We start from the raw sequence: 24,934 nt of genomic DNA, 5'->3' as shown, positions 1-24,934 counted from the left end.
CAGTAATACCAACAATAAAGAAGCCACATCACGGATCTGCATACTGGGGTGAAATCCCACCCCGTCCCTCTGACCTAATTTAACAACAGGATGAGACCCATTTGCAACAACGCTGCCAATTGCCCCAATTAAATAATGCATTTTGGGTATTGATGGGGAGGGTGGGAGAGGGAACTACTCAAACCATTCAGGGGCACTTCAACAAGTGGAAATCTTTAAAGAAACCATGCCTGCTATTAATGTTCCTACATGGCCCATTTGAAAAATCAGATGGCACTTGGGGAGTGCCTGTAGGTTACAGAGAACTGACTAAAGCCACCTCTCTATGTGCAGTTACAAATCCAGATGTGGTTACTATCGTAGAAAGAGCAAAAATTCATAACCCTGCAAGTCGGTGATCGATGCTGCTGATGCTTTCTTTTCAATAGCCATTGCTTCAAACAGCCAAGACGTTTGCCTTCACCTGGCAACAAAACCAACAGACTTCCTAAATCCTGCCTCAGGGGTATAAACACAGACCTGCCATTTGCTACTAAAGGACAGTAGCTGACGTAGCACTGTGGCTGGGTACCAGCACTGTTGACCGTTACATTAATGATCTATTGATCGTGGCAGTCACAACCAGAAGCCAAAACAGCTGCTGAATCCCTGAAAGTGCACTTACAGGACCAAGGCTGGGCAATGAATCCAAAGAGAAGAATAGAGGACCCTAGAACTATGGTGCAATTTTGGGGACCAGTTTGGCAAGGACAGATTAGAGAACTACCAAACAAGGTACAGCAAATAGTCCAGCAATTTCCTGTACCAACCACAGTAAAGCAACTGCAGACTTCTCTGGGACTTTTAGGGCAGAGAATTTTTATTCTGTGTCTTGCAGTATTAATGTGCCCTCTGCAGCAATTGACCAGGAAGAGAGTTGTATGATCCTATTACAACACCTCAAGCACAAATTGTTTACACTGACAGATTGTCCAAATCTTGTGTCCAAAGAAGGACAACAAAGCTGGCAAAGGGTCTAGAGAACAAGTCTTACGAGGAGCGGCCAAGGGAGCTGGGATTGTTTAGCTTAGAGAAAAGGCAGCTCAGGGGAGACCTCATTGTTTTGTAAAATTACCTTAAGGGAGGCTGTAGCACGGTGGGAATCTGTCTCTTCTCCCAAGAGCCAAGTGATAAGACGTGGGGAAATGGCCTCAAGTTGCACCAGGAGAGGTTTAGGTTGGATATTAGGAGAAATTTCTTTACTGAAAGGGTTGCGCAGCACTGGAACAGGCTGCCCAGAGAAGTGGTTGTGTCACCATCCCTGGAGGGCTTCAAGAAACGTGTAGATGTAGATGTACAGATGTAGGTGTTTGGTAGCATGGTTTAGTGGTGGTCTTTAATACTAGGTTAAATATTGAACTAGATGATCTTAGAGGTCTTTTCCAACCTGGATGACTCTATGATTGTTTAGCAGGACTGCAACCTGTTAGTCTACACATAAAGACTCATATAATAAACCCTGAGAATGCAGTATGGGTCAGTACTCCAAATTCTCCCCTTTTTCTACATCCTCTATTTATATCAGATTCTTGAGTTCTTATATTTCAGGTACCTATGAGAAATACCCGTGCCTTATCTAGGGTAGACAGCAATGAAACAATGTCATTGGTGTTGCAAAAAAACATTGAACTGAAGTTCAATCTGAAAAAGTAGAAGCCATAGCTCTGCAATCTGTGTGGGCAGTTACAGCATCTAAAGCCACCAAGGCTAGAGGAACATTGGCTGACGAAGCTGGAGCAACCGTAAATGCTTTACTGGAAGGAGATGACACCCCTATTTTCCTTTCCTGTCATGGTTTGGCTCAACATGCTTTATCGACTTGTACTACAAGCACCTACCCTGGATATATTTCCCCAAGATCAATAGGTAAATATTTGGGTTGGGTTGGCCTTTACTGTAACCAATTCCTCATTGTTATTCTTTCCAAGTAGTGAATAGAGAGCCTGGCATGTGCCCCCGCACCAGGTTTAAAATGGACAAGTAAGTCAATTGCCTTAAAATTGGAAGTACCTGCTGTATGCTAAGGAACCTCACAGCATCAACTGGTGATGTACTACCTCCTTCTTCAACGTCATTACAGCTGTCACAAGGCTGAAGGCACGTGCTGCTTCAACATAGCCAGCCAGTGTGCAGGATGACATTCAACAGCTCCAGGACTTACTGCATCCAGAGAAACCATCTGTTGGCAATGCCTGGCTAAGTCTCTGACAGGATGTGTGGTGCATCTCACTGAGAACACCATACGTTTATATGTTAATTCCTTTTCCTTTATGTTATTACATGACTCTGTAAGTTACCCTGCCCCACACTGCTAGCCCCTTGAGCAAAGGGCGTGGAATGTAGCAGGAAAAGTGTTAAAAGCAGAAGATTGTCGAGAAGGATTGTAAATAGGCTCAAGTGACCTTGCAGCTGGGAGTACATAAAGCCTGGAGAGCAGCAGCATAGGAAAACACCTACCACAACTATTGCTGTTTATCCTCTACGCGTTTGACAAGTAGCACACCTATGCATAGCTAACATAGGTGTTTGGTAGACTTGGAGGTGCCCTCCGGGACACGCTTGAGCTCCCTGCATTGGTATGGAGAAGATCAAAGCACACTATAAGCAGGTGTAAACAGCAGGCCAGCAGTCCTCTAGCACGGACTGAGCTCATCAGTGCCTGCGTGCCCACCTGCGTGCCCCTGCCTGGCTGCTGCTCTGGGTATCCCCTGTCTGGCCAGGTAAAGAAAAGAAATGCACTCCGAGCTTCTGCCCTGGGCCTGCAGTTCCTCTGCTGCCTGAGCTGACGCACACAGAAGCCTCAGAAAAACCAGGATGTGCTACAAGGCAGGAGCATCAGCATTTCCCTTTAGAGCTGCCGTTAGTAACTCAGACACTACAGAACCATTGAAGCAGTTGCTGCACCTGCTGTGGAGCGACACTGCAAGGGCACGCTGCTTATGGACGTGCATGTTCCTCATGACTGGACTTCTGTAAATGCATCAGCAAAGCAGAAACTGCGTTGTCACAGCCGCTAGAAACGTCAATGAATCACACCCACAACATTGTGCTTGTACCACCCAACTTCACAGAAGCAAACAGCAGCTAACCATGGCTACCAGAAGTTACAAAACTTCCCCAACCATTTCATACTACTCTCGTATCTCAGAGGTGCAAAAAAAATGATTGCAATGTTCTTAAAAAATATTTAACTACTGACTCTGTTTGAGATAAGAAAATGGGTCTTGAAAATTTTCTGTTGTGTTTAGGAAATGGGCCACCACGTCTGAATTCTCAGGTGAGAGAAGACGGCGTTTCAACCTATCTGACTCACAGGCACCGTTGCGGAACGGCGTGTCAGCATGCTGGGACAACGGCTGCCAGACACTTATTTCCACAGTTCGGCACACCACTGGCCGGTCTGTAATGATTTCGTTACCCAAGCAGAGCATGCAGCACACAATCGCTCCACGTATCTCAGTGGGAGCCGAAGGCCAAGTTCTCAGTTCGCGTAAAGCAGCACGGCTCCATAGGAGCTACATCAATTTACATCAGCTGAGGAACTAGCCCCAGGCCCACCCCTCCCTCCGCGGAGGAAGGCAGGGGCAGAAGCGATGAGTGATGGCCACCGACCCAGTAGTAGAGAAAGGGGATGTACAGTAAGCATCTGCATAACTTCCCCAGCTATAAAAGTATATTGGTATATATGCAATGCAGCAGAGCCTCACAGGCACACCCCGTGAGACAGCTCCGGCCTGGCTGAAGTCCTCAGGTTAGCAAGGGAGACAGAAGTGTCTGTATCACATTCCTGCCAGCGTTTTGGTTCTTTCAATGGTTACAGCTTAGTGTTACTCGAGAAGGTTACTCTGCCAGCGTTGACTCAAACACACTTGGTATCGGCTCTTAAGAGAAGCGTGGAACTGTCATTTTTGTGTGTGGATTGAAGAAAGAAGCATTTCCCAGTGAGACTGGCTGTATTAGCATCTTTACAGCTCTCCTGATTGCAGTTATCAACTAGCGCCGTTATCACAAATAACCCAGAAAAGACTTGCACAAGTATCCCCTTATTGGGTATGGAAAAACTGGATGGAATTTACAACAGGAGGCTTCAAAACAGCCTCTGTACAGTAACCTGTTTTGCTTCGCTATACAAACAAGCTGTGCAGCCTACTTCACCTCTGCAATGCTTATCTGGCTTCACCATACATACCACATCCAAGTGGATGTTGCATTCCGCTTTTTAAAGGATGGTGAAGTAGCCAGTATCATGTAATAAATATGAGACTTTTGCACTAATAAGCAAACTAAACATAGCCATCTCCAAGTACAGGCTGCAAGAAAGAGATTACACCAGTTTGGGTCAATCGGGAGATTTTCAGCAAAGCTCTGCGGGGACTTAACTCTGAGCCCAAACCAATGGCAATGTTCCTCCAGTTTCAACAGAAGCAGAGTTAGGTCCACGCTGAGCACATCTGAAAATCCTGCCTCCCAGTGCTGACCACGGGAGGGACTGTCCACAGATACGCTTGGTTTCTACTGAAATTGCAGAAACCTCAAAGTATCAGAGGGTAGAGGATTATACTCCTAGTATACAAATATAAAATAGTAGAAAACAGTGCTATTGTCTTTACTAAAAGGTAAGGGGGGGTTCTTAGCTTATAACGTCAACTCGATACAAGTACAAATGCCATTTACCTGCAATTACGGTACCATAGTAGTTGCTTGTTTTTTTAAAAAACAAAGAAAACTTCTCATCTTTAAAGCAAGCTCCCAAGTATTCACTTTTGGCACTAAGATTTCCACGTCAAAATAACATGGCGGTTTTGGTTTCTGATCTACTTCTACTTACAACTATAACCTTAAAGAATGGGAACTGGGGACTACTGTCGGGTGAGAGGAGGAATGGGTTAAGACCCCTATTAAATTTTGGCTCAGGCAGATAAATCTGCATTCAGAACAACCCAGAGCTATTCCAGAAGATGCTGGACAGATCACGGGTCAAACCTCCACCATCTGATTGCTCTCCCATACCAGTCAGACTTCAGTCAGACTTCGACAAAATTTGAAGGTACTCTTCTGGAAAAAAATTAAGATCATGTCCCTGGCCCACCCTTTAGAAAAAAAATATTTTATTTGATCAGGCTGATAAAAGCCCAGTTTCCAGTCTGGTAATGGGGAAAAGCAAATACAGACATGCAGCAAAAAAACAAAAACAACCCCCCAAACTGTAATAAGCCCTACAAAGGATGTGGGTGACATCCGCTTACTTTTTCTTGTCCTTGTCTTTCTTGGTTTGTTGAGAACCTGCCTGCTGAGCCTGTGACTGTAATAGCTGAGCTGCTGCCTTCTTCTTTTGGAAGTTGTTCAGCTCTTCCTCAAGCTCCTTCTTTTTGTCTTCCACCTTTTTCTTCTCTTCTTGGTGAGTCCTCTTTAGGTGGTCAAACTTTTCATGGAGCTGCCGGGGCAGAGAAAATAAGAATTAGCGGGGAAGGGAAGAATGTTTTACCCCAATAACAGGAAACAATGCCTGAAGTGGTCCCACTAGCACTGGGGCCTGACTGAGTCGATAAGTCACTGACCTGTCCCCCAAGAAAAATGTACCCTTGTGAAAAAAGCCCTGAAATGGACACAAGCACAGAGCAAGGAGTTAAATTGCCACAGGAATACAACAGGTCTCTCTCTGTTTCCAAGCCCCATGTTCCTACTGGACTCTCTCATGCTTATACAACGCCAAAAAAATACAGCCAGTCAAGGTGATGCTTTTTACTGGAGCACTTCTCTGTCCCTCCATGAGGCCCAAGAAACAGCTGCCTCCCCCAGCAAGATGTCAGTGTCTTCCCTGGCCCACAGCATCAGCTCGTACACACTGAGCAAATCAGAGTAGAGCAGCTCTCAGAGAGCTCTGTCACATCCCTGCAGGACTGTGCTGAGCTGGACTTACTGCCCTCCAGGGAGTCTTCGACTACATGCTGAAAGTCTCTAGATGGAGTGGCTGCTAGTGGGCAGCACTGGTTGCAGCACAACTGGAGATCTGTAAATCAATGTTACTTCAGGAAGCAAACATTCTCTCCTTTGGGTGGGAATGAAGAGATGAGGGAGCAGTGAGAACTATGTGGCAGCAAGGCTGGCATTTCTGTGGAATCACAGCCGCAGCAGTTGTTTCTATCACTGCAGCACCTCCCACAGGCTTTAAGGTACATATCCTCCTTCAGATGCTCAAAACCAGGGAACGCTCCTGCCCCATTTTATGGGCACAGTGCTTGTGTGATGAGGTCACAGCACAAGCCCATGGCAGGACTAGGAACCAAGTCCATATCTGCTCCCTCAAACTGTTTATGCCTGGCAAGCCCTTTTTCATTCAGGCTTGATGTTGGAATCCAGGTGCCCGCATCCTCAGGGCTCTCTTGGAAAAATCCCAGCTCACACTCTCACACACAGCCCTCTGAGTTACAAGATACTCACATCTTTCTCAGCTTCTTTCAATTCTGCTTCCTTTTCCTTCACTCTCATGACAAACATCTGCCTCATTTCATCCTCCTTCTTCTGGAGTTCACCCAGGAACTCGTTCCTCTTTGCTTCATAAGTCTCTTGGAGACTGTCAAAACACAGAAAAAAAAAACAAAGAATCAGAGCTACGTTTCATGCAGAGTCATGAGTTTCCAGCCTTTGGTGATCTTACCGCATCGTCCTTCCACAAAACGTCACCAGAGGTCCCTGCCTTGCAAGCAATGCGTGAACCCCTCCCCAGAAACCTGTCCTATCTTGTTAGATGGCAGCAACAGGGGTGGCAGCGGGGGTACAAACCGGCAAGCAGAACTGAGCACACCGTTCAGGATCCTGTAAATCACTCAGCAGGCAGGACCCCTGTCCTCCAAAATATATAGCCACTGCATAAGGAACCTCTGGTGCTAGCACAGCTTGTTACCTGCTTGTTTCACGCCTTCTTGCTTCTCACACTGTTTGTCCTGAATCTCTTCATTTGAAGTGCAAGGTTTGTCGAGCAGAGACAGGCATAGCAGAGAGCAAAATCTGGCTGTATGCAGTTCATTAAGCATGGTGTTGACACAAAGCAAAATTAACTTTCACTATTCACTGCTAATGGATTCAGACCAGGAGCTTTATTAAGATAAAGCCACCTTGGGAGACCTCTCTTTCTCCTTTAGCTCTCAAGGGAGACAGTCTTTGCAAATGACTGCCAGCATTCCCGCTCCGAATAACCACACCACCTGATTCTTTCATTCCTTTATTCCCCCCTCTACTTCTTCACATTCCTTTATTTCCCCAGCACTGAGATATCACAGCAAATATTTGGGACACAAACACGTTGTCCATGCACCTCTGAGATTTTCAGGGCCTCGCAGGAAATCTGGAGGCCAAATTCCTTTTCGTTTTATTCCTTACATGGATTTGGGTATTTCAGCTGTTACGATAGTGTGGGAATGATAACTGTTTCCCCAAGAAGCTTCTCTGAAACTGCATTTTTTAAAAGAAAATGCCACTGCTATCAGAGAGATGCGCTACATGCATGCACCTAAGGAACACGTTAACCACTGGGCCAGTGGGACATGTTAATCCCATTAAAATCAAGGTTTTGTCGTTCCTACTCTGTGGCTATATTTTTTTTTATTTGAACTGGGGAAGAAAACTGGACACACAGACTCAAGACCTGGGCTAACGCTGCTAACTGATGGGCACTTGGATTTCCTCTTAAGGTACTCCACCGAGGAGCCTCCTGAGCTGCTCTTACATTACACAGCACCCGGCACTGTGGAGCAACCCCACGATACCAGCTGACCACAGCAGCTTCCTGGACAACAAACCAAAAAGGCTCACTGTACAAATCGCAGAAATCTTTTCATGTGAGAACAGAGCGAGAGGCATCTTCGGGCTCTGAACTCAGTTAAGACCTGCTCCAGCCACAGCAGATAGAGATTGGGCCACTCGAATCAAAGCCTCCCTAAAATTCAGTCTTGGACTTAATCCTCTGGCTGTGGACATTGAAACCCCCATTTACAAACCCTTCTGAAGGGACTGGCTGCAGCTTAGGAAAACTCTCAGTGCGGATTAGTCTCTGCTGCTCAGTGCCCAGAAATGCAATCTGCAGTTAGTGACATCCCGTCCTAGGGAGCAGCAGAGCCTTGCGGACTGAAAGGGAAAGCTGCACGCTGCGAGTTGTATCCTGCACTGCAAAACCTTTCCTTGCAAAGCTCACTTCCAACACTGCAGTGCCAGGCAAGCAGAAAAAGGCTTGCAGGAGCAAGGGCAGAGGCTTGTGGTTAATTTTTCCCAGGTCCAATGCTAATCCCAGCTTCAGTCAAACATTTGCCACTAACCTAAAGCCAGAAAACCTAAATCTCTACTGAAGTGACTCTGATTTCCAAAGAAGCTAAATTCACAGAGAAACTGGCCCGGCAACTCCAGGCTGCATATGAAAAAACACTTCCAGCCCCAGGGAATAACAGTCCAAAGCTACTGGGATCCCTACAGCTTCTCACAGACACAGATGACAAGGGAATTTGCTTTTTAAGTACACAACAGTTTGCTGGGGTCTTTTGCCCAGCTCACCCCGAGAGTTACAAAGGGCTCCCTGGTGCAAACTGGCTGAAGAGCAGCGGTCTCCCAGTACCAGGAGGGAAAGCATGGCTTTGATTGCTGGTCTCAGGAAGAACAGAGAGAACCAAACCTCCCGTTCCCCTCATTTCAGACATACATCAGCCTCAGCCAAACAGCTCGGGTTCAGGGGTTCTGTTTGTTTATGGGAGAGAGGGAGGGAGAAGGCAGCCAGAGCGAACTGTTCTGAACTAGCACGTACCAGATGGAGAAATTCTGTACGTTTTCATTTCCTTTCTACTTATAGCTTGGTCAAAAGAGGCCTCGTGCACAGGAAGCAATGGAAATTCCTCAGATTCCTGGAAGGGAAGGGCTGAGCCCATCTTAAGCCATTGCTCTCCAGAAAGGAAATCCAATAAAGCTTCACACTTGGGCTCAGTAACAGAGCTCAGCACAGTTTCTCCACTGCAAAAGAAATGCAGCTGCATAGCCTCAGCAAGTCACAAATCAAACCCTGAACTGAAGCAAACTCTGTGTTGTGGCACAGGCCTCGCTCTGCTCTCTGCGGACTGCTGTTTTCCAGAAACAGGAGCACGAGGCCCCCCGCTCAGCCTTCTGCTCTGGAGCCCACCTGGTTTTCCCCTATTGAACATCTGAGATGAATTGCATCTGTGGTGATCTGCACAAGCCAGCTGCGTGTCTGCCATCTCAAGATTGGCACGTCCATTCCTGACATGCACGAGTGCTACAGAGATAAACCAGCGTCAGTGCAAAGATGCTGGAGTAATCCTGACTCCTTTCCCCTGGGGCAGAGAGGAGCGTGGGATGCTCCTAAAGCAGGGGGGGGGCAATTATTAGGGAAAAGGTGGGGAGAAACAGGAAACGGAGGAAGAAAACAAACATTCACTCCCAAATTCCCACACAGCTGATGTTCCTGGCTAATGACTTGGGCTTTGGACCAATAAAGCTGTCAGAGGCAGCGTAAACTTTGTAGTTAGCAGTAAGCCAAGCCTCACGCATCAGACCATAGCACTGTCTTCACACGGCACCTTGCACCAGCTGTGGAAAACCCTAGGAGAGCCAACAAGAACATTTATCTCAGGATCTCCCCGTGGGTGACCAACCTCCACGCATGAGTCGGCTTCATCTCAGCACGGACACAGCTGCACTGGATGCACTTTTTACAAACCCAGCTGTTGTACCTGGCAGAGTGAGCTGGCAGCCAAAACACATCACCTTATGATTGCAAAACCTGCCCTGTTCTAGGGGCAGAAAGCAGCAGAAGTTCCTGGGCAATTTGCTTTCCAAAAATCAGCTTTCCAACTCCAACACGAGCTTTATTCCTGAAGACCTGGCATTTTTAAGCTGGAGTGTTAACCAGCCAAACTTCTCCTGTGTTTTTCCTGTACAAAGCATATGCCTTGGGGGCAGGATTGCACTGCACAAAGTCTTACTGCCCAGCCACACTTCAGATCTTGGCTGCTTTAAGCGACCATGGCTATTTCCTCTGTGGTCCATGCAAATGCTGGCATCCTGAAGACCTCCCAGCTCTCTGGCTGTTCAAGGCCCAAGTTATCTTCTCCTACCTGAAAGGCTTGCTGTCTGGATCTGTGTCCTTGAATCCCATTTCCTCTAGCTTGCAGCGCCTGTACAGCTCGTAGTGTCGGGTGTGCGTCTGCTCCCTCAAGTCCTCCATATTCACTCGGATCAGCATCTCCCGCAGCTTCACAAAGTCACAGTGATTCTCATTTTCGACTGCAAACAAGACAAACCATCCACAAAGAGAACAAAGAAGGGTCCCCCATTTCCCTGGACCCAGGCCCCAGTTTGGCAAGCCTGAGAGGTTTTCAAGCTCGCAAGTGCAGCTCCAGGACAAGCTGCACCAAAACATCTTGCTGAACAGGGGGTGAAAGCACCCACGCCAAACACAGGCATCAGCCCAAGGCCTTTCAGTGGAGTTGCAAGATTCCCGTGCTTCCCATCTGCACCAGCAAGGTGATGCCGACCCATTTGGACACGGGATTGCACGTCCCACTCCAATCCATTCTAAATGTAAGCCACCAACAGGGGCCCAGGCAGGCAGCAGAAACTCTGCTTGTGGCCACGGTGAAAACAAAGGGTATGAGAAGACCCTGGCAGAGATGCTGTAATCGTGCTTTCATAACCATTTCTACGCAGAACACAGCTCGGTGTGCCCTGGTCAGCTCCTGGGAGAGCAAGCTGTTCAGCCCAGAGGGGTCTGTGGCCAGAAGGCTGCACACAGTTTGGGTATGCTTAAAAATAAGGGGTGGAAATTCTCTGTTTAGGATACAACCTCAAGCAGCAGGCAGCTCTGCTGCTAGCAGATAGCTCTGCAGCATGTCCCTGGGGACCCAGCAGAGCACTCCAGCTGCTCCCCCTCAGATCAGAGCAGCTGTCTCAGAGGAAAGGGACAATTCAGGGCCAGATCTTCAAAGTCCCTCCAGTATCCAACTAAATCTCTTTGACTATCTGGTCTTAGTTCCTGGGAACAGCCAGAACCCAGCAGGATACGTGTCGAGCACTAGACTTAGCAAACATTAACTTCTTTCCTAACTGCAGTTATCCCCAGTATTACCCCATGGCGGACACAGACAGAAAGTCTGAAGCTGCTTCAGGGCCAGATTGTATTACTGAGATAAACTGGGTGAGTTTTGCAGAATTGTCCTGTGGATGCTCCCCCGCAGCTTGCTGGGACATTCTCCAATTGAATAGTGCAGCTGTCACCACAAGCAGCCCACCACGGTCTCAATGCTTTACTTCCCACTGCTGGTTGGGAAAGCGAGGACCAGCCTGTTCTTTGGGAGCTTTGGTACAGCCTGGGCTGCCAACAGAGCCCAAGCCAAACTCTGCTCTCCAAAGGTGCTTTTGGTTGACTTTTATGAGGGGATTGCATACTCAAGCCACAGGTCCACATTTTAGGATGGCAGGAAGAGACACACCAAGCGGTCAGGGTTGAATTAGTTCTGCTCCCGCTTCAGGCTGGCAAGGCAGGGCACCTGCTCTCCTCCCCGGAAAAGTCCCCCAGCTACAGGGTTGTATGCTGGCTTTTGTGTCAACTCCAAAGCTGTTGGCTGCCCCAGCCTTCCCCATTGTTCACACTTTACAGCTGGCAGAAAAGCACATGGAACAGAGAAGGGTTATTATTTTTTAATTAGAGATTCAACAGCTCCTAGTGAGCTCCACCACCCTGATCTTTCCCAAAGCAAGGGGCCACGTTGAGCCCCACTCACCCCCTCCAAAACTAGCGTGAGGTTGCAAAGCCCTGATTTCACGGAGAAAGACCTTGCTTTCTCAAGGCAGATTTTGATAAGGGGCATTCAGAGATCACTGCACCTTTCATGAGAAAGAGAGAAGACGACAAAGACTCATTTGTGATTTCAGTAACATACCCTGCACAACGCCCCAGGGGTACTGCCTGGCTTTGGCCATCTTATTGCCAATCTTCACTTCTTCGGTGCTGCCAACTACGGCGAAGGGAAGGTGGACCTACAGAGCAAAGGGACAAGGAGGTTAGGGATTTCCTTTCTTGCCTTGCCAGGGACTGTTTCTGAAAAGAGCTGTTTATGTGGCAGCTGTGCTGGATTTAAGTTGCTTAAGTGCCTTTCCAATTCAGCTGGTGTTTTAGGAAGACCAACAGGACAGCCTGGATTAAAAACGTTCGCAAAGTCCAAAATTCTGAAGTCCCAAAAATAAAAGAGATGCACAGATTTTACATGTAACTGCAGTGCATGACTATGTTCAGCACAGAAAAAGGCTTACAAACTTGAGCACTGAGGAAAAGTAACTGTCAAACAGCAAAAAAAGAAAAGAAAATACATGCTCGAAAGGAAGGTAGGCTAAAAAATCAGGGAGTTTCTGCTGCTAGAAATAACTGCTAATGTTTCCTCTTAAAAAGGGCAAAACTGTGAGCAAGGGGAAGAGCAGAGTCAACCCAGCCCAGGGCAGACGTGTCTGAGTCACCGAGCTCTGCTATGTCCCGGTCTCCCCGCGGGTGTGGCGGCAACAGTTTGAGATCTGCTCCCAGAACCGCAGCTGCTGCCAGGAGGGAGCTCGCCTCTCCTGCCAGCTCCCCCCCCGTGCTGTGCCCTGCCCAAACGGCACCCGAAAGGGCTGAGCTCAAGCCCTGGGAGCGCACGCCTTGGCCATCAGGTTGTGGTCGCAGGCTGGGCAGGAGGGAAAAAAGCCTCAGAAAAAAAGCTGCAGAGAGGGTGTGATTAAAACTGGCAAAGGTTCCCAGCAGCCAGGCTGCACCAGAGGAGGGCAAGGCACACACCACACATGCAACGCCCTGGCAGGAGCACATCTCTTCCCTGTGCCAGCGTCTCCCCGCTGAGAGCACAACACAGACGGAGAAAAGCAGGAGGCGATACAGAGGTTTGGAGAGGGTCTGATACCCAGCTGGGTCTGAAAGTTTCCTGCCTACGAGCAGCTGAGCAGGGAAACTCCCCCAAGTCTTCAAGTTGCAAGGAAATGGCTTGCAATGCCTCCACTCCCTCTAAAATGCAGATAACTCAATCTGCTCATTTTACATGAGCTTTCTTTGGGACCAACACATCCTCTTGGGCTACATGACCGGCTAAAGCCACCCAAGGGCCCTGAGGGCACCGCAGTGATGCAGGTCACTGCCAGAAATGGTGGGCTCGTGCTCTTCCCCTCGTGCTGCAAGTCAGGCCCATGGTGAATTGGTGGTACCCAGGGCAAGCTCCTGCTCTACCACAGCCTCATTTGCCCCTCCGTTCCTGCAGCTATTGCTAGAGGAAGGGGAAGGAGGGGAAAGGCAGAGCCCACGCTGCTGATGGCCGCTGGCCCTCCTGAGGGCTGGAACACACCGACAGCACCCCCGCTCTCGCCGGAAAGCAAAACAAAGACAGAAGTGATTCACCCCCACGAAGCAACAAGTGGTCGTTTGGGACAGGAAAGCCAAACCCCAGCCCCCTGCCTGACCTGCCTCCCATCCTCTTCCTTTCCTGAGATGGGAATACTGCAAGAGGGGAAGGATATGAAAAATGTCCAGAGGAGAATTGTTTGTCAGACAATGAAGTGTATCAGGCCAGGCAGCCCACGTCCTACAGGTATCTCCAGCTCCAAAAGCCTTCTGGCCAGCCTGATCTCAGTGCTCAGACTGGAGTTTGAAAGCCAAAAGAAACATGGCACAACGTGCCCTGCCCTCAGGGATGGGCCCAGAGAAACCAAGGCAGGCAAAGCTCAAAGGGAAACATACGCTCATTGTGGCATTTATCTCGGCCACTGTCTCTTCATCCGTCGGGAACTGGTAGATCTGGACGCCATTGCTGACCAGCTCGCTCATGATTTTACTCTTGAACTTGTGCAACTCGTTTTTGGCGATGGTGTCAGCCTTGGCAATGATGGGGATGATGTTCACCTGCAAGACAAGGACAGCACCCCATGAGAAGCACCGCCAGCCACCTCCCAGCCAGCGGAAGGCCTTCCCTGCGGCTGCTGCTGGCAGCACCCCTGCCGCAGACAGGATGTTCAGGCAGCAGCAATGATGGCCTTAAAAAGAAGTCGAATGCAATTTGGCACCACGCTATTTCCTGTCGTATTCCCCTCCTCGTCGGAATTGGCTGGACAGGAAATGCTGTCAGAGACCATTGCGAGCTGCTCCAAAGAAAGGAAATCACTATCTAGGCACTGCTCTGAGCTGCTGTCGTGGTTTAACCCGACCGGCAGCTAAACACCACGCAGCCGTTCGCTCACCCTCCCCCCTCCCTCTCTGGGACGGGGGAGAGAAATGGAAAGTGAAGCCCGTGAGTTGAGATAAAGACAGTTTAATAAGACAGGAAAAAAAAATAACAAAATAATAATAACAATAATAATAATGATGATACAATGGTGATAATACGAAAGTAATAATAGTATGTACAAACAAGTGATGCACAATGCAATTGCTCACCACTCGCTGACCGATGCCCAGCCTAACCCCGAGCAGTCCGGCCCCCTCCCCCCGGCTAGCCACCCCTATATATTGTTTAGCATGACGTCAGATGGTATGGAATACCCCTTTGGCTAGTTTGGGTCACCTGTCCTGGGTCTGTCCCCTCCCAGCTCTTACTGCACCCCCCAGCCTGCCCGTTGGCAGGACAGAGCAAAGGCTGAGATGTCCTTGGCTTAGTATAAGCACTGCTCTGCAACAATTAAAGCATTGGGGTGTTATCAGCACTCTTCTCATTCTAAGCCAAAACACAGCATTCCACCAGCTACTAGGAAGAAAATTAATTCTGTGCTAACTGAAACCAGGACATCTATCCACCCCTTATTCCATACCATTTATGTCATGCTCAGGTTACACTCTTTTCCATACATTCTAATTAGTCACCTATAGTAATCATGGTAGTGATAACATACAGTATAATATACTATTTAACATGGTGCAATTCAGTTTATGGGCTATTCTCACCCAGTATTAAATCTCCTTGAGGTACACACCGGACCTCTCCGTTCTTTTGCATCACCCACCAAGTATATCCAGGTCCCTGAGCGAAAACAATTCCACGAATAGGTTTGCCTTTTCCTGAGGCAGGAGTAGCCCAGACTGTTTTACCCAGCATATTTTTTACATGCACTACAGGAACTTTATCCCCATCTACAGTACGTAACAGGTTTGATTGGGCAGGTCCAGCTCGGTTGGTAGATCCCCTAGTATTGACTAACCAGGTGGCCTTTGCCAAATGCGTATCCCAGTTTTTGAACGTCCCAGCGCCCATTGCTTTCAAGGTAGTCTTTAACAGGCCATTGTATCGTTCAACTTTCCCGGAGGCTGGTGCATGATAGGGGATGTGATACACCCATTCAATACCATGTTCTTTGGCCCAAGTGTCTATAAGGTTGTTTCGGAAGTGAGTCCCATTGTCTGATTCTATTCTTTCTGGGGTGCCATGTCGCCATAGGACTTGCTTTTCAAGGCCCAGGATGGTGTTCCGGGCGGTAGCATGAGGCACAGGATATGTTTCCAGCCATCCGGTGGTTGCTTCCACCATTGTAAGTACGTGGCGCTTGCCATTGCGAGTTTGAGGGAGTGTGATGTAATCAATCTGCCAGGCCTCTCCATATTTATATTTCAGCCATCGTCCTCCATACCAAAGAGGCTTTGACCGTTTGGCTTGCTTGATTGCAGCACATGTTTCACAGTCATGAATAACCTGTGCTATAGCGTCCATGGTCAAGTCCACCCCTCGATCACGAGCCCATCTGTATGTTGCATCTCTACCTTGATGGCCTGAGGTGTCATGGGCCCATCGGGCTATAAATAATTCACCTTTATGCTGCCAATCCAGGTCCACCTGAGCTACTTCAATCTTAGCAGCCTGATCCACCTGCTGGTTGTTTTGATGTTCTTCAGTAGCCCGATTCTTGGGCACATGAGCATCTACGTGGCGTACTTTCACAGCCAGGTTCTCTACCCGAGCAGCAATATCTTGCCACAATGCAGCAGCCCAGATAGGTTTGCCCCTACGCTGCCAGTTGTTTTGCTTCCATTGCTGTAACCATCCCCACAGGGCATTTGCTACCATCCATGAATCGGTGTAGAGATAGAGAACTGGCCATTTTTCTCGTTCAGCAATGTCTAAAGCCAGCTGAATGGCTTTCACTTCTGCAAACTGACTCGATTCACCTTCTCCCTCAGCAGCTTCTGCAACTCGTCGCGTAGGACTCCATACAGCAGCCTTCCATCTCCGATGCTTCCCCACAATACGACAGGACCCATCAGTGAACAGGGCATATTTCTTTTCATTCTCTGGCAACTGGTTGTACAGTGGGGCTTCTTCAGCACGACCCACCTCCTCCTCTGATGATATCCCAAAGTATTTGCCTTCTGGCCAGTCCATGATCACTTCCAATATTCCTGGGCGACTGGGGTTTCCTATTCGAGCCCGCTGAGTAATCAGTGCAACCCACTTGCTCCATGTAGCATCAGTTGCATGATGCGTAGAGGGGACCCTTCCCTTGAACATCCAGCCTAGTACCGGTAATCGGGGTGCTAGGAGGAGCTGCGCTTCAGTACCGACCACCTCCGAAGCAGATCGAACTCCTTCATATGCTGCCAATATCTCCTTTTCAGTTGGAGTATAGCGGGCCTCAGATCCTCTGTATCCCCGACTCCAAAACCCCAGAGGCCGACCTCGAGTTTCCCCAGGTTCTTTCTGCCAGAGGCTCCAGGTGGGGCCGTTCTCCCCGGCTGCAGTATAGAGCACATTCTTTACATCTGGTCCTGTTCGAACTGGCCCAAGGGCTACTGCATGGACTATTTCCTGCTTGATTTGTTCAAAGGCTTGTCGTTGTTCAGGGCCCCATTCAAACTCATTCTTCTTACGAGTTACTTGGTAGAGTGGGTTTACAATCAGACTGTAATTTGGGATGTGCATTCTCCAAAACCCCACAACACCTAGGAAAGTCTGTGTTTCTTTTTTGTTAGTTGGTGGAGACATAGCTGTTATTTTGTTGATCACATCCATTGGGATTTGACGACGTCCATCTTGCCATTTTATTCCTAAAAACTGGATCTCCCGTGCAGGTCCTTTGACTTTATTTTGTTTTATGGCAAAACCGGCTTTCAGAAGGATTTGGACTATTTTCTTCCCTTTCTCGAAAACTTCCTCTGCTGTGTCACCCCACACAATAATGTCATCGATGTACTGCAGGTGTTCAGGAGCTTCCCCCTGCTCTAGTGCAGACTGGATCAGCCCATGGCAAATGGTAGGGCTGTGTTTCCACCCCTGGGGCAGCCTATTCCAAGTATATTGGACTCCCCTCCAAGTGAAGGCAAATTGTGGCCTGCACTCTGCTGCTAGAGGGATGGAGAAAAATGCATTAGCGATATCAATTGTGGCGTACCACTTGGCTGCCTTCGATTCAAGTTCATACTGAAGTTCCAGCATGTCCGGCACTGCAGCACTCAGTGGTGGCGTGACTTCGTTCAGGCCGCGATAGTCCACTGTTAGTCTCCACTCGCCATTAGACTTTCGCACTGGCCATATGGGACTATTGAAAGGTGAATGAGTCTTGCTGATCACTCCTTGGCTCTCCAATTGACGAATTAGCTTATGGATGGGAATCAGGGAGTCTCGGTTGGTGCGATATTGCCGCCGGTGCACAGTTGTGGTAGCAATTGGCACTTGCTGTTCTTCGACCCTCAGCAACCCCACAACAGAGGGGTCCTCTGAGAGACCAGGCAAGGTAGATAATTGTTTAATGCCCTCTGTCTCTAAGGCAGCAATACCAAAAGCCCACCGGAACCCTTTTGGGTCCTTGCAGTATCCTCTTCTAAGATAGTCTATGCCAAGGATACATGGAGCATCCGGACCAGTCACAATGCGGTGCTTTTCCCACTCATTCCCAGTCAGACTCACTTCAGCCTCCAATACAGTCAACTGCTGAGATCCCCCTGTCACTCCACAAATATAGATGGGCTCTGGTCCTTTATAGCTCGATGGCATTATAGTACATTGTGCACCGGTGTCTACTAAAGCCTTATACTTCTGTGCGCGTGATGTGCCAGGCCATCGAATCCACACAGTCCAATAAACTCGATTGTCCCTTTCCTCCCCCTGGCTGGAGGCAGGGCCCCCCTAATCCTGGTCAGAATCTTCCTCGTTTCTGTGTTTGAAGGACTGTCTGCTGGAAGTTGGAGCAGCAAACTTTTCGGAGAATCCCTTTTTCCTGATTGTTTTCTTTTGCAACTCACGTACCCGTGCCTCTAGGGTCGCGGTAGATTTTCCATCCCACTTTCTCATGTCCTCTCCATGGTCTCGTAAGTAAAACCACAGGGTGGCACGGGGTGAGTACCCACCATATCGTCTTCCTTGTGTGGGTGAACGCCTACCCCTGACAGCTGAGACACTGCTTTGTACAGGTGCGAAGGAGAATAATCTCTCTTCAAGTTGGTGAACCTTTTCAGAAAGTTTCTCCCAAGTGTTCTCCTTTGGTCGGTGGGCACTGGTTGGTTCAGGTGGGGAGGACAATAGATTCTCTTCAAGTTGGTGAACCTTTTCAGAAAGTTTCTCCACAGCTGAGACGCAGGCCTGTAAGGAAGAGGAGAGACTTTCTTCGTACTGCCGGAGTTGTTTAGCCGCTTCACCCACTGTGGGTTCCTCATCCTCTTTCCAGGCCATTATTGCCAATGAGCTGGCATATGATGATGGTGCACTCCATACAAACTTCCGCCACATGGGTCGTGTACACTTGACTTCATCTGGATCTGTGGATGTTTGTTTGAGGTCTGGATCCTCATAAATCACTTCCCGTACGGCTAATTCCCTCAGGTACTGGATTCCCTTCTCCATAGTGGTCCACTTGCCTGGTAGACATAAAATATCTTCCTTGAAGGGATACCTTTCCCTCACGGCTGAGAGGAGACGCCTCCAGAGGCTGGTGGGTCGTGCTCCATCTGCAATTGCTTTGTCAATGCCGGCGTCTCGAGCAAGGGATCCCAGCCGCTTGGCTTCCCTGCCGTCTAATTCCACACAATTGGCTCCAGAGTCCCAGCACCGGAGCAGCCAGGTGACAAGCTGCTCACCTATACAGCGACCAAAATCTTTTCGCACATCTCGTAGCTCGCGCTCGTTTAGGCTTCGGGTAGTTACTGTTGCTCTTTCGGCATCCTCATCTTCCTCCTCCTGAATCCTTGACGGCCCAGCGTCGTCATCATCTTCGTCATCTCTATACTTAGTTTTGGCAGAAGCCTTACCTGGATTGGCAGAAGACTCTCTGCGTTCTAAACGACTTGAATTTCTATACCATATTTTCACCTTCTCTACAGGGGCAGCTTGCACTGCTACTGCTCGTTTCTCTGACTTTGTTACAGGGTCTGCCACAGGGGTTGGAATGCCCTCTGCAGGGTCAACTTGCACTGCTACAGCTCGTTTCTCTGACACGGCCACAGGAGCTGGAGCGGCTACAGGAGCTGGAGCAGTTGCAGGAACCAGAGCTGTAGCGGCTACAGAAGCTGGAGTTGGAGCTGGAGCAGTTGCAGGAGCTGGGACTGGAGCAGCAGTAGGAGCTGGAGCTGGAGCAGTTGCAGGAGCTGGGACTGGAGCAGCAGTAGGAGCTGGAGCTGGAGCGGCTTCAGGAGCTGGAGCTGGAGCGGCTTCAGGAGCTGGGACTGGAGCAGTTGCAGGAACTGGGACTGGAGTAGCGGCCGGAGCTGGAACTGGAGCGACTGCAGGAACTGGGACTGGAGCAGCTGCAGGAGCTGGAGCTGGAGCAGCTTCAGGAGCTGGGACTGGAGCAGTTGCAGGAGCTGGAGCTGGAGCGGCTGCAGGAGCTGGGACTGGAGCGGCTGCAGGAGCTGGGACTGGAGCGGCTGCAGGAGCTGGGACTGGAGCGGCTGCAGGAGCTGGAGCTGGAGCGGCTGCAGGAGCTGGAGCTGGAGCGGCTGCAGGAGCTGGGACTGGAGCGGCTGCAGGAGCTGGGACTGGAGCGGCTGCAGGAGCTGGGACTGGAGCGGCTGCAGGAGCTGGGACTGGAGCGGCTGCAGAATCCACCGTAGGGGTCACAGTGGCCGTTGGATCTGTCACAGGGTTTGGAGTGGCCGCAGGGTCTGTCACTAAGTTGACAGCAGTATCAATGGCAGCTCGATAGGCATGAGCCAGGCCCCAGCACGTTACAATGATTTGTGTTACTTTGGAACTGCCAGAATCATTACACCTTTTTTTCAAGCATTCTGCCAGTTTTTGAGGATTTTGCCATTGTTCAGGGGTGAATTTCCAACACACTGGGGGTGCCAACTGCTCTAGATGCCTGCCCATATCCACCCATACTCCCTGCCACCCACAACTATACTGCCTCCGGGCAGATCTCCGGATGAGCTTCATAAGTAGTTGTTTAACTTTAAGCAGAATCTGAAGTGCATTCATGAGGCAGAACAACAAGACTATGGTATTCTGAGTATTCCAGAAATATTCAATATCTTGGAGAGCTATTGTGACAAGCTCAGGGGATAAGAGGGTGGTGAAGGAGGAAGGCAGAGTGACCCAGGAGGATACAGGGGTGGTGAAGGAGAAAGGGAGAGTAAGCAAGTAAGGAAAAATATCCTCCCCTTTCCCCTCCACAGATTGACTCTCTAATGGAGAAAAACAATAGGTATAATTGCTAATAGTTCCCAAGATGCTGTTTCCAAAGTACAGAGTCCACGATGTTACTGAGTATAAATACCAAGTTAGAGTCATGACCAGATATCTTATCGTCTCATAAGCCATTGCTATAACACTTAGTACCATAATGGTCTGAAACCAGGGCCCGGAGAGGAGAAACAACACTACAGAGAGCAAATACGGAAAATAATGTACTATAATACTCAATTTGGAAAACAGGCGCAGCAGAGTTGTGATTAAAGCAATCAGCATCGTGACAAGTGACTATTAAGCAGGTCTAATCCTTACACCAATTTTAGTTTAACACACTCTGATCAGATCTGCCGTTATCTCAACCTTTCGGGCCCCACGTTGGGCGCCAAAAAGACTGTCGTGGTTTAACCCGACCGGCAGCTAAACACCACGCAGCCGTTCGCTCACCCTCCCCCCTCCCTCTCTGGGACGGGGGAGAGAAATGGAAAGTGAAGCCCGTGAGTTGAGATAAAGACAGTTTAATAAGACAGGAAAAAAAAATAACAAAATAATAATAACAATAATAATAATGATGATACAATGGTGATAATACGAAAGTAATAATAGTATGTACAAACAAGTGATGCACAATGCAATTGCTCACCACTCGCTGACCGATGCCCAGCCTAACCCCGAGCAGTCCGGCCCCCTCCCCCCGGCTAGCCACCCCTATATATTGTTTAGCATGACGTCAGATGGTATGGAATACCCCTTTGGCTAGTTTGGGTCACCTGTCCTGGGTCTGTCCCCTCCCAGCTCTTACTGCACCCCCCAGCCTGCCCGTTGGCAGGACAGAGCAAAGGCTGAGATGTCCTTGGCTTAGTATAAGCACTGCTCTGCAACAATTAAAGCATCGGGGTGTTATCAGCACTCTTCTCATTCTAAGCCAAAACACAGCATTCCACCAGCTACTAGGAAGAAAATTAATTCTGTGCTAACTGAAACCAGGACAGCTGCACGGGCTGGGGGGCTGCAGGCAACACGCTCAGACAACAGCCTCCTGCGGGCATTTGCTCGAGTGCTGGGACACCTGGGTTTATTCTTACACGGCTCATAGATGACCAAAGAGAGCAGCGTGATGTGGCTAACATACAAATTAAGGGTAAGTATCTGGTACTCTTCTGTACACACACAGTTTGCAGTGCTGGTAGCAGGATGGCAAACAGGGGCAGCATCTAAAGCTGGAGCGATATAGCGTGGGACTCCCAGGGTAGCTGAACGGGTCCACGCTCGGCAAGTACCTGCTTTGCTGGGAGAAGGTAAGGACGTGTTAGGAGGAGGAAACCTGACTTCTTTTCCATCCCACTCTGGACAGACAATTTCTGCCTTTGATCTTGCAGGATTTGCTTCACCCTCACTCTCCTCCCTTGCAATGGTGGGCAATGCTGCTAGTGTGGGAGATGTTAACATTGACCCATAGGAAGGGATTTTTTCTACAGTACTTGAAATCCCCTTAAGTTACATCACTTAATTCTGTTTGGAGGATGTCCTGGAGTTATTAAACCCCCTTTTGCCAAAAGACAGAAGACAAGTGCCAATTAGCTCATTTTGGGTTAATCTCCATAACCCTGCTTTAAGCTGACTAGAGCAGGGATCCTTCTCCATCACTGCACAAAGCCCAGTCGACAGGCTGCTCTAGGAAGTACAGAACCGTTGTCATTTATCTTCTGCAGAATCAGGATCCAGCGAGCCACAGGTGCAAAGTGGACAGACTTAAATTGCTCAGTCATGGTGCAAAGAAGCACAGACACCTCATTTGAAATACTTGTTCATTTTACATTTGTACATCGGTTATTTTTCCTGGAAGAAGAGAGGTCAAACCTTCTTAGGTTATCTAGTAAGAAATCGGGCTTGAAACCACAAGTTTGGTTCCTGGTTTTGTTACTAAGGGGAACGCATTTACTCAGATTCTTGTTTATCAGATCATGGTTACAGTAACACTACAACTGCCTAGAAGATCAAATCCCTGTTTGTATTTAGAGCATGCAGACACAGCACTCTGATCTGTTTCTCATTGATTGGTAAGATGTCCTTAAGTGCTTTAGATGCACTTCTCCCAATCTCACAAACACTTACACAAGGATTTGTACTGAAACCTAATTAATCATTGGACAAAGTGAAATAGAGATGGCAACCATATTTTTAAGTGCTAAACTAGCAGAGTTCAACTTAAACCTCTCATTTTATTTATAGATTGAAAGAGGAAAACATCCTTTTTACATCCTTTTTTTTTTTTTTTTTTTCCCTTCTAGCAGCCAACTGGTCTTTCAGTTGTGAACAAATTTGCCACTTGTGAACGTGGCCAAGTTAAACCACAGCAAAGCAGCAAGAACAGTGGGCTCCTACAGCATCTTAGCACATAGTTTCATGCTCTCAGACTTCGTTTTACAGCATAGCTGTGGAGCAAAGCAGCCCAGTTTCCTAACCAGAGATGGGACTGGAAGAGGGTAACAGCCCACACTCTTATGAAGTCTCTGCAATGTATGAACCAGCGAATTATGACCCATCCCAGCAGCCAGCCCAAGGTAATAAAATTTTCACACCACATCTCTGCAATCCCCACTGCTAAAAACAGCTGGTGTTTCTCTGTGTAGGTTTAGCCAGGTCTGTGGCAAGGTCATAAACCCATAAAAACCAGTAGTGCCAAGCAGCAACGGTCATAACAGGGGCAGCAAGTACCTTACTGTCAAGCTTCTTCATGGTGACCAAGTCCAGAGACTTCAGCGAGTGTCCAGTTGGTGCAATGAAATACAGGCAGGCGTGAATCCTGGTGTCGTGGTAATTGAACAGGGATCGTTTGATCTTCAGCTCCTCTTGCAAGTAGGCTTCAAACTGTGCATCGATGTATTCTACTATGGGCTTGTAGCTGATGAGAGAGAAGACACAGCAGTGAGCAAACCAGGGCGTTCACTGCTGGGACCACACAGGTCTCTGACCAGGAAGCTTCAGAGGTGCTCTGCACGTTAAGGGGACGAGTGTTGCTCACAGAACCCTCCCTGCCCAACTTACAGTCCCTTCCGACCAGGTTTGTGTTTCTGCTTGAGGCACAGAGAGGTTATTATGGATTTATTAGCAAGGAAGAGCGGCAGAAACCCTGGAATTTAGGTGCATGGAAACCACACAAGGCTGCTATCCAGAAGAGAAATGTATTTTGCAGTCTTTCCCATTAAAGCCTGAACGGCTGCTCTGCCAATACCATTGAGAAATTTAATTATGAAGTCACCACCTACCCTAGCTTGTCCAAAAGCTTATTTGTGATCTAAAAAGAGGAAAGGGATTGCATAAGGGAAAAAAGGGAACTTTTCAGGAATTGAAACTCGTGAGCAATGCTCATGAATCACTGCATGTTTAAGACTGTTTGGGGAGGGGGAGGATCATCTTGATGGAGAAAATTCGGTCATAATTTAACATTCCCTGATTTAATTTCTTGTCCTGCTGGAAAGGAAACTTTTCCTTTTGTCCCTTCCTACACCTCAGGGCCTCCAACACATGGAATCCCTCTAAGGAGGGCACTGAGACCAGGACAATATTCTCACTGCCTCAAGTACTGGATTCACAGCAGCATTAATGCTCACAGAAAAGCAGCTGTGAGGAAGAAAGAGGCAACCAGGTGTTTTCAGGTTCTCCAGAAACAACTTTCTGACAGGCAGTCAACAAGGTTTTGGTCCCTTTGCTCCACATGCCTGTGCAGCTGTTCGAGCAGTTGCTGAAAAGCCTGGGTAAAGTAAAAGACCCTTGCTCAATTAACCAAGCAAGAGCTACGGCAGAAGACAGCCAGTGCTGCACAATGACCACTGCCACCAGAGACCCACAAGACACTACTGAGCACTGTTTGTTAATTTGCAGGCACAAAACGTTCACAAAATCTCACTAGGTTTGCAACATCACCTCAACATGGGGCAGATCGTGTTAGAGAAAGACCTGTAACAAAACCGAGCAGAAAAGGATGTGTAGGACTTGAGCCAGGAGCACAGAGAAAACCCAACTGTTGTGGTGTTGTGTAGGGACACAGCAAAAAGAAAGCTGTCCCTAAAAGCTGCCCTGCTGCCCTGTAACTAGCCCTGTCCCCAGTGGCCTGAGGGAAGCTGTGGGGCTTCCCTACCAGTACTGCTGGCTCCTGTCTGCCAAATGAAGCAAATGCAAAGTGACCCAGCAGTAACAAACTGCAGAGCATCCGCACTCTGAGCACCTGCTCCTCTTGTGAGCAGCTTTTGTTCTCGCCT

General features: G+C 48.5%; 1 protein-coding gene across 3 annotated transcripts in view; it reads right to left on the bottom strand.

Annotated features, from left to right (window-relative positions):
- Positions 1-24,934, bottom strand: part of SEPTIN11 (septin 11) — a 59,016-nt gene that overhangs the window by 7,894 nt on the left and 26,188 nt on the right. For all 3 annotated transcript variants that reach the window (XM_032186515.1, XM_032186514.1, XM_032186513.1), the window contains exons 4-9: positions 23,391-23,577; positions 13,811-13,972; positions 11,979-12,075; positions 10,155-10,323; positions 6,481-6,613; positions 5,286-5,473 (exon numbers count right to left, since the gene is read on the bottom strand). In XM_032186515.1, coding sequence (XP_032042406.1) covers positions 5,286-5,473; positions 6,481-6,613; positions 10,155-10,323; positions 11,979-12,075; positions 13,811-13,972; positions 23,391-23,577 — 936 coding nt within the window. The remainder of the gene's footprint in view (positions 1-5,285; positions 5,474-6,480; positions 6,614-10,154; positions 10,324-11,978; positions 12,076-13,810; positions 13,973-23,390; positions 23,578-24,934) is intronic.

Source organism: Aythya fuligula, chromosome 4 (genome assembly GCF_009819795.1).
Source record: "Aythya fuligula isolate bAytFul2 chromosome 4, bAytFul2.pri, whole genome shotgun sequence".
Classification (NCBI taxonomy): Eukaryota; Metazoa; Chordata; class Aves; order Anseriformes; family Anatidae; genus Aythya; species Aythya fuligula.
This window is presented reverse-complemented; position numbering and strand designations above follow the sequence as displayed.